The sequence below is a fragment of the Crocodylus porosus genome, unplaced genomic scaffold (genome assembly GCF_001723895.1).
Source record: "Crocodylus porosus isolate Cpor-Errol unplaced genomic scaffold, CroPor_comp1, whole genome shotgun sequence".
In the NCBI taxonomy this organism is placed as follows: Eukaryota; Metazoa; Chordata; order Crocodylia; family Crocodylidae; genus Crocodylus; species Crocodylus porosus.
Window position 1 is genome coordinate 6,187,238 of NW_017728927.1, and position 12,774 is coordinate 6,200,011.

The 12,774-nt window shown below is 54.0% G+C and overlaps 1 protein-coding gene and 1 long non-coding RNA gene across 2 annotated transcripts in view; one reads left to right on the forward strand and one right to left on the reverse strand.

Moving 5' to 3' along the window:
* GRID2IP (Grid2 interacting protein) overlaps window positions 1-12,774 on the reverse strand; it is a 67,259-nt gene that overhangs the window by 2,206 nt on the left and 52,279 nt on the right. Inside the window, 9 exon segments of the mRNA XM_019541848.1 lie at window positions 106-270; window positions 711-829; window positions 2,406-2,535; window positions 3,081-3,167; window positions 6,499-6,654; window positions 8,270-8,466; window positions 9,677-9,754; window positions 11,420-11,507; window positions 12,639-12,774. The exon segment at window positions 12,639-12,774 is cut by the window's right edge and continues 100 nt beyond it. Coding sequence (XP_019397393.1) covers window positions 106-270; window positions 711-829; window positions 2,406-2,535; window positions 3,081-3,167; window positions 6,499-6,654; window positions 8,270-8,466; window positions 9,677-9,754; window positions 11,420-11,507; window positions 12,639-12,774 — 1,156 coding nt within the window.
* Window positions 5,107-11,420, forward strand: LOC109314609. The gene is made up of 3 exons (XR_002102324.1): window positions 5,107-5,538; window positions 9,733-9,960; window positions 10,757-11,420. It is a non-coding gene; the product is annotated as an uncharacterized LOC109314609 (long non-coding RNA).

Genomic DNA, 12,774 nt, shown 5'->3' on the forward strand with positions numbered 1-12,774 from the left:
TTTGGGCACAAGCATCCAGTGAAACCTGCACTGACCCCATGGCACCTCTGGTTTCCACAAGGAGGCAGCACCCCTGCTGACGGCCGCCACCGAACTGCAGCTCACCTCAAACTTGCTCATGAACTCGGCAAAGATGCCAAAGAAAGCTTCAGATGTCGTCGCTTTGGAGTCTTCCCCAAAAAAGGACAGCACTTTGCTGAACTCTTCCATGGACTTCTGCTGCAGCTCCTCCAGGCCCTGGATGGCAGGACGGGAACTCTCCAGGAAGGACTGAGAGGAGCAGCTTAAGGGAAACCAACCCAGAATGGATCATGCTCCCCACACATGCACACATAGGGTAAGGAAGGATCTGCTGCGGCTGCACATGAGAGACAAGTTTTACAGAACTCCATGCCTGAGCATGTGTACACTTCTGTTCCTGCACCACCTTGAGCAGGAGGGGAGACCAGAGAGAAAGCCTGCTGGCCACAGAATGGGGGCGGCTTTCTGCAGCTCTGCAAGGATTGCAGCGTGGCTGCATCGAGGGGCCTCCCCACTTGAACAGGGCGTTAAAGTCCCAGGCGTACTCTTCACTAAGCATGGGGTAGTAACTTCTGGCCGGCTGGCCAGGACACTGGCTACTCACCCGACAGGAGAACAAAGGCAACCGAGTGCCTCAACTGGAAAGCACTGAGGGATGCTTGTGATTTACCCCTCTTATGGAAGGATACACTCATCACAACAGCAAACCGGTCCTCTGCAGTAGCCGGCATGTTGCGACATGCTGTCTCTATCTCACTGACAGTGGTGTGGAGGTCATTGAGGTCTGCTGTCAGCATCCTCTGATTCACTAAACGAGGGGAGGGTTTAAGACAGCGTCACTGAGATGCAGACATGACTCGGGCAGCTCCAAGCAGGGCTGCACACTTCTACAAAGAGCTTCACAGCCACCCCCCCCCCCCTTGATCCAGAGGTGTCACCTGTCCAGGTCCCAGTGAACTCTGCTCCCATAGGATTGGGGTAATTGAGCTGCATTGCATTGTGGGTGAACTCGGGCCTCTGGGAGGAGAGAATATGACTTTCTTCCTAACCCCAATGGGTTCAGAGGAACTGCCCATTCAGGCAGATGGAGCAGGTGACAGAAGTGCAAGGGCTGAGGAGCAATTACCAGTCAATGGGCAAGGTGCTGTTGGTGGGGGTGTAGCGAGCTTAACCCCAGCACGGAAGGAAAAAGCAGCCACTGGGGGAATTCAGATCCAGGGGCTTGACTCCTGCCTCTTTACATCACCTTAAGCCCAGTGTGGTTCAGTGAGCATCCCTCCTAAACACTTTATGGCAGCATGAAAGGGAATCCAGCCCTGTGTATTGTATTTGGCATACGTAACAAGTGTGTGTTGTGTCCCAGCAGCAGAAGCCTGAGCACCATGGGACTTTTTGAACATGCCTCAGCAAAGCCTGTGGCTCTCCCTCATTGCACCCTGTCCACAGGACATACCAGAGCGCTCTTTGCTGCTACACATTATTGTAGTGTATCATAGTGATTAATCATGCCAGGCTCCATAATGAGCACAGCCCGTGCTGGCACCACAAATGGAAGGGGCTGCAGACAGTACAGCTGCCTGGCTCCCAGCCTGCTTCTGCTGTGGTCTCTGGGCAGTTTTGAGTGTTGCTGCCCAGCTGTGCAGCAGTGGTGAGAGGAACCAATGTCTGGTAAGCCCACCAAATGGGAGCTTGCAGATGTTTCCAGTGAGGCAGCAGGGTTTGGCTGGAAACAGAAAGCCAGAGGAGACTCAAGGTATGACTGAGCAGCCGCTGCTCCTTCAGGCACTGTGTCAGTTCCAGCAATGGCTGCTGAAGTCAGGGCTGGGTCTGGGCTGAATAATATGTGCCCTACAGGGGGAATGCTTCACTGAGGGGCACAGGAGCCCTGGGCCTCTGGAATGTGGCAGGGGCAGACTCTCAAGATAGCTGGTGCTTCCTGCCTCCCACAGGGCCAAAAATGCCATGAAAAGAGCCTCCCATGTGGTATTTTGGTACTTCTGGCTCTACTGCCTACCAGATACCAGTAGGGCCTTGGCACAGCCTGGGGATTAACCTTTTCCAAAGGCTAACCAAGTCACAGGAGAGGCTCAGCTCAGAGGAGCTCCAAACCAGCCTCCCAGCTCCAGGCACCTGCAAACGCCTGCAGCAGCAACCGTGGGGGCCCAGTGAGGCAGGAGGAAGCTTCTGCTTCTGTGTCCCAGTGTTTATGGCTCCAAATCTTGACTAACTCCCAGGTCCTGAGCTGCCCCTGTGGCCGGTTGTGCCAAGTCTATGATTCTAAGTCCTGAGGTGCTTCCCCAGGGCTATCCAAGGGGGCGAAGAGGCAGAGCCCCTCCTGGGCCCCATGGCAGGCCAGATGCTACCTGTAGATCTCGCCCATTTACCTTTGGCAGCAAGCGGCACTGTGGGAAGGTCCTTGGCAAAGCCCAGAAGTTCTGGGAAGTGTTGGCTTAGTGATTTGGCAAGAATGTGCAGGAACGTGGATTTCCCATCCACAGTCTTGGTTGTGTTCAGCTGGAACAAAGCAGAGTGGGGGAAGAGATGCTTCTGTGCTGGAGGGCACAGCCAGCCAGCCGACCAGCTGGCACATGCGGTTACCACAGGGCCAGCATGGGGACCCCCTGCCCCACAGGGTTCACTCTACCCTTCCCATTCCACCAGCTGCAGCACTTCAGGGATTAACATTCAAGTGGGAGTTTAATGGTTATCCAGCATGGGAATGCCAGACACTGGAGAGCAGCGCCCTCTCCTGACACCAGCACACCTCAGGGCACAAAGGTGCTCATCCTCTCCCATCCCAGCGGGGGCCCTGCCTCAGCCCCAGAGGCATCTCCCAACACAGGAGCCAAAGGCATCTCAGCCCCTCGCAGGCCAGTGCACCGTGCCCCAGGGCCAGCTTTGCTGCCCAGGGCCCAGCACCCTGCCCCTGCCATGCTCCCTGTATGGAGTGCTTAGGTGGTCCATGACTGCTAGAGAATGCACATGGTACAGCACGTTTGGAGCTTGTGCCCCAGGTGTCAAGAACACCCCCACCCCAGGCAGCATTCCCACCCATTCACCTCAGTGAGGAAGTTGATTTTGAAGCCCGTCGTCTTGCTGGTCTTGGGCTGCCCATTGTTCAAGTAGTTTCCCATGGCCAGCACGAACTGCAAAGAGAAACGCTGTGAACTCTCCATCACCAAGCCCTGGCCTGCTACCTCCCACCTCATCTCTCCCTCCCCTCCGTGCCAGGCCCTGGATGGGAGGTGATGCAGCTGGAACACCTGGGGAGGCTGATCCAAGCCTGCCGCTGGATCTGGGATACCCAGCATCCATCAGAGAGATGCTGAGGAACTGGCTCTTTTTTCTGAACCAGAGCAGTGGGACACAGGGCCAGACACACGCAGCCTTTGAGCAGCATGAGGAAAAACCTCAGTGTTTCATTACAGGGCACTAAAGGAACAAGGGCAAGATTTAGGCAGTTGCATATGGAGCCCCTCTTCAGGCTGGCATATCAGTACAGGAGTCAGGCACAGCACATCCTGCGAGCTCGGGGGCTATGGATGCGGTCTGCAGCAGCGCACCCCAGGGCAATGTAGGCAGGGAGCTGGGAGGTGGCCAGAGCTTGTTCTCTCCCAAGGAGCACCGTCTTCACCCCCATCAGCTATGGACACTGATTTTCTTCCAACTTTTAACTGTTTCCCTTTTCAAAGGATGGCTGCAGATCGCACCAGGCTTGCCTTGCCCAGCTGTCTGAGTAATGCGACTGTGCAGTCTGGGTCATTTTTCCCCCTTAAGAAAAACTCAGCCGAGCTAATATCCAGACTCAGTCACTTGTGGGCTCAAACAGCGAGCAAGATGTCAGCCTGAGCATGTCTACCCTGCAGTCGCTGCTCAGACGGCAATGCAGCATACAAGTCCTAATGCTAGTTTTAAGCTAACTAGCCCAGGTACTGGTAACAACCTAGCAATGGTAACAGTCAGCAGAGGCTTGCAACCAGGATGCTTATCATGCTTGTGGAGTGGCCTTTGCAGCCTACAAACAACAGTGACTAGAAGAGAAAGTTCTGAGTAACTGACAAGGAAGGAGGGGGGAGGTTGAGCAGAAGCAGGATTTCTGCATCAAATCAATGGATTCAGCGTGACTTCTCCGCTGATGGATGTCTCTGCCCATATTCCAGGTGCCTGCCAGAGCAGAGGATCCCTGGACTCAGTGTTCCTGGTTTGCTGCCTGGGAGGAGGGGCCAAGGAACGCAGCCCCTCGCCGAGTGCATGGAACAGCAAGGCATCCTCAGGAAAGGTGAGAGGGTTGCATGTTTCCACATTGGGTTACTTTACTGCTGAGTGACCTCTGGGAGGGGCCTGGTCATCAAAGAGCACAGTGGGAGCTGCAGGCTGCTGGTAGCCCAGGGTATCTGGCCTTAAGCTTTGAGTTCCAGTGAAACTGAACCCTCTTTCCTGGCAGGTCCTTGTGCCCTGGTCTGCGGCCCCAACTGTCCAGATGGCAGCACTTCGTGGGACGCCAGGCTGAGCTCAGTATAATGCTCAGCTGCATGTGGGCACAGTGTGGGGGAGTTGCATGGAAAAGGGGGGCTCCCTTTGCTTTGGCAGCTGCACTCCAGTCTTGGAACAGGTTAATCTCTCAGAGCCCCAGGTTAATCTGTACCCATCTGTTGCCTTTGAAGTGTTAACGAGGTGTGATCTAGGCTGGAAGCAGGCATCATTAAGATGGCCCCTCATTCATGTGGAAAGGTCTCTGCTACGACCTGCTGCTTCTGAAGCCAGGACTGGGTGCTAACAAGGGGCAGGTCCTCAAGCAGATAAGAGCTGGTCTGCCAGGCCAGGGACACACTAGCAGCAAGAGCAGGAGGACTCTGTCTCCACAGGGTGACTAGCCTGGGAGTAGCAAGGACTGAGCTTGAGGATGTGTCACTCTGCCTGTATTTCTGCTCTAAGCGCATCCCAGCAAGGGCTGAGCTGGAGCCCCAGATGCTGCTACAAAAAACTGCCAGCCGGCCACAGGGAGATACAGCCTTTCATCTCCTAAAGTTAAAGGTGACAAGGAAGAACGGCAGGAGGTCAGCGAAGCCTAGAACGAGGCCAGCCCTGAACATGCACTAGGTGGGCACTACAGCCCCCTACAGCTTCACTCAGGGTGCCCCAGTCCCAAGCAAGCTCTGCTAGTCACAGGGCAGCTTCATCTTCCTAGGAGGAAAAGGAAGAAGCCTGCAGCAGACACCCCCACAGGCAATCGGAGCAGAATCCCCTCCAGCAGACTGGACCTCACAAAGCTCAGGGCTGGTCCAAGTTTACAATTACACTGCACAGGTGAGCAGTACCGACCTACAAACAAGTGACTAGAAGAGAAAGTTCTGAGTAACTGAAAAGGGAGGAACAGGGAGGTTGACTGGAAGCAGGATTTCTGCATCAAATCAACGGATTCAACATGACTTCTCCACTGATGGACTTCCCTGCCCATATCCCAGGTGCCTGCCAGAGCAGAGGATCCCTGGACTCAGCGTTCCCAGTACTGCACAGGTTAGCAGTATCGATCAGCATAATGAAACAGGATGCAATTCAACAAAGAGAAATGCAAGGTACTCCACCTGGGGAAGAGGAATCCCCAGCACACCTACAGATTGGGGGAAGACCTCACCAGCTCAGCAGCTGAGAGGAATCTTGGAGTCATAGCTGACTCCAAGATGAACATGAGCCGGCAGTGTAACGAAACCATCAACAAAGCCAATCGCACCTTGTTGTGTATTAGCAGATGCATGACCAACAGATCGAGGGAAGTGATGCTCCCCCTCTATGCAGCATTGGTCAGGCCACAGTTGGAGTACTGTGCCCAGTTTTGGGCGCCGCACTTCAAGAGGGATGCGGAGAATCTGGAGAGGGTTCAGAGGAGGGCCACTCGCATGATTAGTGGCCTCTGTGAAAGACCCTACCAGGCGAGGTTGAGGAATCTGGAGCTCTTCAGCCTCCACAAGAGATATCTGAGGGGAGACCTTGTAGCCACCTATATGTTCATCAAGGGAGGACAACAGGGAATTGGAGATGCGCTATTTGCCACAGCACCCCTAGGAGTAAATAGGAATAATGGGTGCAAACTAGTGGAAAGTAAATTCAGGTCAGACATTAAGAAGACACTGTTTACAGTAAGGGTGGCCAGAATCCAGAATGGGCTTCCAAGAGAGGTGATGCGATCACCTAACTTGGAGGTCTTCAAGAGGAGCCTTGACAGACACCTCGCTGGGGTCCTCTGACCTCGGTACTCTTTCCTGCCAGGGACAGGGGGTCAGACACGATCCCTTCTGACTCTACAGTCTATGAATCTATGTATCTGACTGCTGTCATGGCAGGCCTCAGGGCAATGCCAGCACAGACCCCTGCGAGAAGAGAAGGAGCCGGGGACTGTGAGGCAGACGCTTGGCTGTTCTGGTGGAGACCACATACCCCCCAGCGGCTGCGAGTGGAAATAAGAAGGAGTATTCTGACCTCTAGGATTTTTGCCAGTTTCTTGCTGCTTTTCAGCTCCAGGGAGGCCTTGCAGACACAGTCATAGCTGGCTTTGATCTCCTCCGTCTTCTCCTGCAGCGTGGTCTTGAAGTGAAGGCTGCGGAGCCGGGTTTTGTACTCTGGCACTGACAGCATCTGAGAGCAAAGGGAGCAAGATGTGACTGTGGGCCCCAAAGGCTGGCCTCGACCCCCTGCAGCATTCCCAGAAACACTCCCCCTCCTGGCAGCCGCATGCAGGTAGCACAGTGCAGGAACTGGGAAGCACTGCACTTGCTGTTCAGCAGCCCCTCACTCTTAGCTGTGGACATTGGTTCAGTGCTCATCAGCCATCAAAAAGTCAAGCAAAATGTGAGGGATGATTAAGAAGGGAACTGTGAACAAAATGGAAAGTATTGTCATGCCCCTGTATAAATCCATGGTGCATCCACACCTTGAAGACTGCCCAGTTCTGGTCCGTACACCTCATCCACAACAGAGAAGAACTAGAGATGGTTCAGAGAAGGGCAACAAGGACGATTAGTGGTATGGGAGGGCTTCTGTATGACAAGAGACTAAAGAGGCCAGGCCTATTCTGTTAAGAAAAGAGACGCTTGAGGTGAGGGACATGATAAGAGAACGTAAATAGGGATTTACTACTTACTGGACACGTCTACACAAGACGCTAGGAACACAGTACAGTAACTCTACTGCACATTAGCACAGCAGGCAAAAACAGTGCTAATGCACAGCAGAATTAGTCTTCTGCGCGTTAGCATCACAAAAGTACATGCACCAGTGCTACTGCACAGTAGTGCCAATTACAGCGCATTAAATTTAGTACCTGTAATACACCATAATTATGACACATTACACATTTCCTTATGTAAGAAAAAACTTTCTTTACTGTCTGAGCCCCCAAAGCCTGGAAAAGACTCCCTCAAAATGTGATACAAGCACCTACTCTGGACACTTTTAAGAAACATTTGGATGCTTATTTTGCTGGGATCCTTTGACCCCTAGCTGACTTCCTGCCCTTTGGGCAGGGGGCTGGACCCGATGATCTTATGAGGTCCCTTCCAGCCTTAATGTCTATGAAATCTACTGAACATGTAGCTGTGCCCACTGTCTCTCAATACAAGTATGGGGGGCCACAACGTGAAACCAGTAGGCAGTAAGTGTAAACCTAAGACAAACAAGTACTTTTTCACCCAGCGTGGCATTAAAGGCTGAAACTCGTGCCCACCAGATGTGGTGGGAACTGAGAGTTCAGCCAGATTAACAAGGGACTGGACATATTCTTGGAAGAAAGGGGCATCAGTCACAACTGAGCATGGGCGTGAGGGGCATCGCCGCTGCATCAGAACTTCCAAGACCTCAAATGCTGGAGGCTGCAAGGGAGAAAGGAACAGTGGAAAAAACCCCTGGTCATACCCAGTTCACTCTCCCGTTCAGCCTCCACTCTCTGCTGCTGTGAGACACAGGAGATGTGGCATGATGAACCTATGGTCTGACCCAGTAAACGGCGGTTCTTGCATTCTCGCTGCCATGGACTGAGACTGACTGAAATCGATATCCATCAGAGACTGGACAACACAATGCAAAGAACCTCACAGCTACACCACACCGTGCGGTCATAACATGGGCTTGAGTGTTTGGGGGCAACAGCCATGTGACCTCTCCCCTCCTGCTGGCAGACTTCTCGGCAGGACCATCCCATGGACACTGCTGCTCCTGGGACCCCCAGGCCCTCGTGTGCTGTGGGCCGCGTTACCTGCAGCACAAACTGGTCGGGCTCACTCAGCTTGCTGGGGCTCTCCTGGTAGCTCTGGTACTGCTGAACCTCTTCAGCATCAGGCGCATACAGCAGCAGCTGTTTGATGTGCGAGGGCTCCAGGCGGTCGCTCTCCATGGTCATGAGGATCTGGCGCAGCTCAATGTGCGACAGCTTGAGGTGGGCGATCAGGATGGCTGGGGGAAGGAGGGGCATCAGTGGAGGGGCAGGGGAGCAGCCCGAGATCCCCACATGGGGCTATGCTGCATGTCTCCATGGAGTTGGGAAGGCAGGGCCACCCCCAGTGCCCCACTCTGATGTGGGAGCCTCTCTGTCAAACTTCCAAGGGAAGTAGTGCTGGCTCCTACCTTAGGGGTGTGTAAGAGGAGGCTTGACGATTACCTAGCTGGGGTCATATGAGCCCAGTTTTCTCACCTGCCCAGGGCAGGGGGTCAGGCTAGAAGATCTGCAAGATCCCTTCTGACCCTACATCTATGAATCTATGAAACCTGGAGTGGGGCCAGCAGAGACACTGTGCTGGAGAAGGGGATGCCTGCCCAAGCTAGAACTGGGCCAGACAAGTCCAGCATCCCAGGCCCTCCCAGCTGGCCTTCACTGCAAGCCATGACCTTGAGGCGGGAGCTGCCTGGTCCCGTCTCCTGGCCCTTTTATCTCAAGTGGTTTTGGAACATGGTTCCAGCTGGAATAAGAAGGCAACGCAGGGAACATCAACACTGATAACTGAGAGCAGACCCTTGTACGTGGCAGGGGTTGGTCTCCTGGCAGGACCCCAGCTGAGCTAAGGGTTGGGGGCTCAGTGACATCCCATGGGTAGAGGGAGGGCAGCACAGAAGAGGATGCATGAAACCTCCTCCTCTTCAGCATCCCCCAGTGCCTCCAGGCAGAAGGCAACCGAGTCCAGCTGTGTTCTTGGGTGGGCGACGATGTGCTGCCAAAGCCAGCCCTTCACCTCATGCCTGGGCCTGTGGGGGCAGCGCCCTGAGCCGGTCACTGGGTAAAGACATGCTGGCTTGTTCTGGAGCCTTGTAAAGATGCTTTAGGTCCTGCCCTGCCATCACTACTGCTCTGCACCTCATCCCCTGCCTGCCAGGAAGAGGCAACTTTCCAAGGGGCCACCCCATTTACCTGGAGCTCTTAGCCCACCAGTGGGCTAAACTCCCCGTCCCATTTCTGGAATTCTCCCTTGAGCCTTCCTTTCCCTTACAGCCCAGGCTGAATCTGCTGTGAGGGGCACTGCATGGCACTGGCTCTATGCGTGGCCCTGCTCACTGCCGCCAGTCCAGGAGACACACTCTCCTTTTACCGTTCCAGTTCTACCCTCCCAGGCCCCCGCTCTTCCAGCTTGGGGCCCGTGCAGGTGCTGCACTCACTCTGGGATCTACTTACATGTGTTGTAGGCCTTTTTGTGAGACAAAATTTCAACCACGTCTTTCTTTTTAAAGGACTCTGGCATGAGCGCTGGCTCTGGAAGAGAAACTGAAAGATTTAATCAGAGGTAAGGGCAGGCTCTGCTGGCTCCAAACAAAGGAAATAGCTGAAAACCACCAAAGAGTGAGTGAGCAGGACTGATGCCTGATGCATGACAATGGCTCTGGGAATCCTTGAATGCTGCGATTCAAAGATGTCCTGAATGGAAGACTCGTGCTGAGCTGTAAAAGGCAAAACAAGAGGTGAGATGCACAGAAATCTGCACTGCTCCAAGACCTGCCTGGGGGGACAGCTCCTAAGAAAAGCCCTGCCCCACCCTGGCCTGCCAAACCCACCCCCCTCCAACCTCCTAAGCTGGCACCCCCATTTGCCCCCCAGCCCCTGCTCTTCGGTGTCAAACTGTCTTTCCAAGAGCTGGTTCCCTGCTGGTCCAGCCCCAGTGGGGGAGGCAGAGGGATCCTTATACATTTTCTGCCCCGGAAGAAACAAGCCCTGCCCCCCTTTACACACACACCTGTGCATGCCTGTGTACAGACACACACACACACGTACAAATAAACACATGTATGCACACAGCCAAAGAGAAATAAACAGTCAAAATGGACTGTCCCTTCCTGAGAGCTGCTCTGCTACAAAAGCAGACCAGGACTCCCAGGCTCCACTCTCTGCTGCACCTGGAATGCTTCCTCTAGCCCAGGCAGCACTCTTAGCCCTCACACCCTCAGGACACTTGCCCCAGCTCCACCCTTGCCCTGCGGAGAATCTGTGGTGCTCAGTGACCTCTAGGGAACGGACTGACTTCCTGGGATGAAAGCCGAGCTGTGACTTGGGAATCCTAGACCCAGAGCAGTAACTGTCACACCCCAGAACCACACTGATGATTTAAGAGGACTCTGTCAACTACCACTAGACCCAAAATTGAGATCTGGGGAATGTATTGGACGTGCTCACAAGCCCGTTCACAAGCTTAGCTGAAGCTCAGTTAATTCACAACACACAAGCCTGTTGTAAACTCCCATGTTTTCATGGCTTTCCCAGGCCTGGTTTTCAAAGGAACAGAAGGAACCTCAGGATTCCGCCCCTCACTCACATTTGCCTCTCCTGTGAACATACACCAGCAACCGCCTGGGCAAAGGGCCAAGGGGTTGGTTGGCCGTTTGCACGTGCTGTTACCCTACGGTGCACACAGCTGTCGCAGTCGTGTGCTGTGGCTGGGTACAACACTGCGCATGCATTAGGGAGCTAGGTCTAAGCTTCCGTCCTTTGGAAAAGACTTTCTTCATGGCAGCAAAAGGCAATATTTGCATATTGACTCTCCCATCACTGTCGTAGCTGGTGGGGAGCCCAACCACAACAGCATGAGAACGGGGAAGTGAAAGTGAACAGGTACGCAGCAGAATGCGAAACCATTCTGTTCAGCTTCACTGCCCCGGGGGACTGAAATGCAGAGAAAACAAACAGCATCGATGGACAATTGAGGGAGATTTTAAGAGGATTTCTGCTTCAATAATCTCCATTGTTAAGATCATGGGGGATGTTATTGTGAAATACAGTGGACAAGTGCTATGCTGACAGCCTGCCTGGGTGAAGGCATTCTCTTTCTAACCCCTGCTCTTTTGCCATGAGAGTGCCCCTGTCTCTGCTCAGTGTCAGTCTCACTTCTGGAACAATGTGAATGCGCAAGGAAGCGCGTAGACTTACTCGTAGGCTTCTGAGTGCCAAAGTGCAGCTCCAGGTCGAGGTACTTGACCATATCGCTCAGCTTGTCGTAATCGGAGTCTTCTCCGAGCTGCAGCAGACGGAGGGGGACAGTGGTTAGTGGGGCTCCAGGGGAGAGGCCAAGCTGCACCCCCTCCCTTCCAGACCCCGCAACTCAGTGCTGCGCGCCCCCACCGAAACTCAGAGCTAGTCTGTGGCGTTTTCTTTGTGACTGCAGCAGCCCCCGGGGCCTGTTATTTCTGGTAATTCATTTGCCTCTTGCAGTGCCCCAGAACTGAGGTACTTCAGATAGCAGAGCTGACAGCATCCCCAAGGACCTAGTCTCTTTTCAGAGGGGAGGAAGGAACCCAGTGATTCATTCTTTCAGGACAGCCCCCTTCTCCTGCCCCCAGGCTCCCCCAAGTGGCGTTAGCCAGGCAGGTCATGCACACACACACACACTAAATGCTACAGAGTACTCATCACACTCTCTAGTGTGTTGCCCAGGTGGAGGTGATTTCTCTGAAGCCCAAAATGGGGATTCCAGAGACCTCAAGGGTCTTTTGCAGCTGGGAAGTCCCTGAGAGGAAATAATTCCTTCCCAGGCCTCCCAAAGGGTGGGGGGAGTTAAGGTGCCAAGCAAACTTGATGTTAATTCACTCTCCTTCCTAATTTCTCTCTCCTTGTACTCTGCTTTTTGTATATCCTTTCATGGAAGTGAGCTTCAGCTCATGGCAGCTTGGGCTTTGCTTTCCTGCCTCTCTAGAGGTTCCTACAGCTGGTGACTGATGACAGCTCCTGTCCACATTGATACACCCACGTGGAAAGGTACGTTCCCCGCTGCACTGTGCGACAGGAACATGTCCTGTGCTTTTCAGTATTCACCGTGCTTGACCCTTGCCTGGTGCCCTGGGTTCTGATCCAGACAAGGAGACTAAGAACAGCCCCTTGGACAGGCCACTGCATCCGCTTGCTCCAATTCCTTTCCAGCACCTAATGCTCCAAGGGAAGGAAAAGATGCTCCCAGCCAGTGCACTTGGAGTCTGCTGCTGCTTGGGGCAACGGTTCCTTCCTGACCGTTCGAGCTCCAGCCTTGGAGGCTGGGTTTGGTCACTCTGATCAGCAGCTTTGCTGCTAAGATCTCAGTGTAGCTTCTGGACACAAGACCCTCCTGCCCCCACCAACAACTCCTTGCTTCCACCAGCCGTACTCCATCCCATACCTGCCCCCAGATGGTCCCTTCAGAGTTCTCCACCTGCTCCCACCGCAGCCGCTTGACACTCATGTGGTTGGACTCGCTTCGGCGATGCATGAGGCCTCGGTGCAGCATGGGGGGTACGCATGGCACAGGTGGGGGA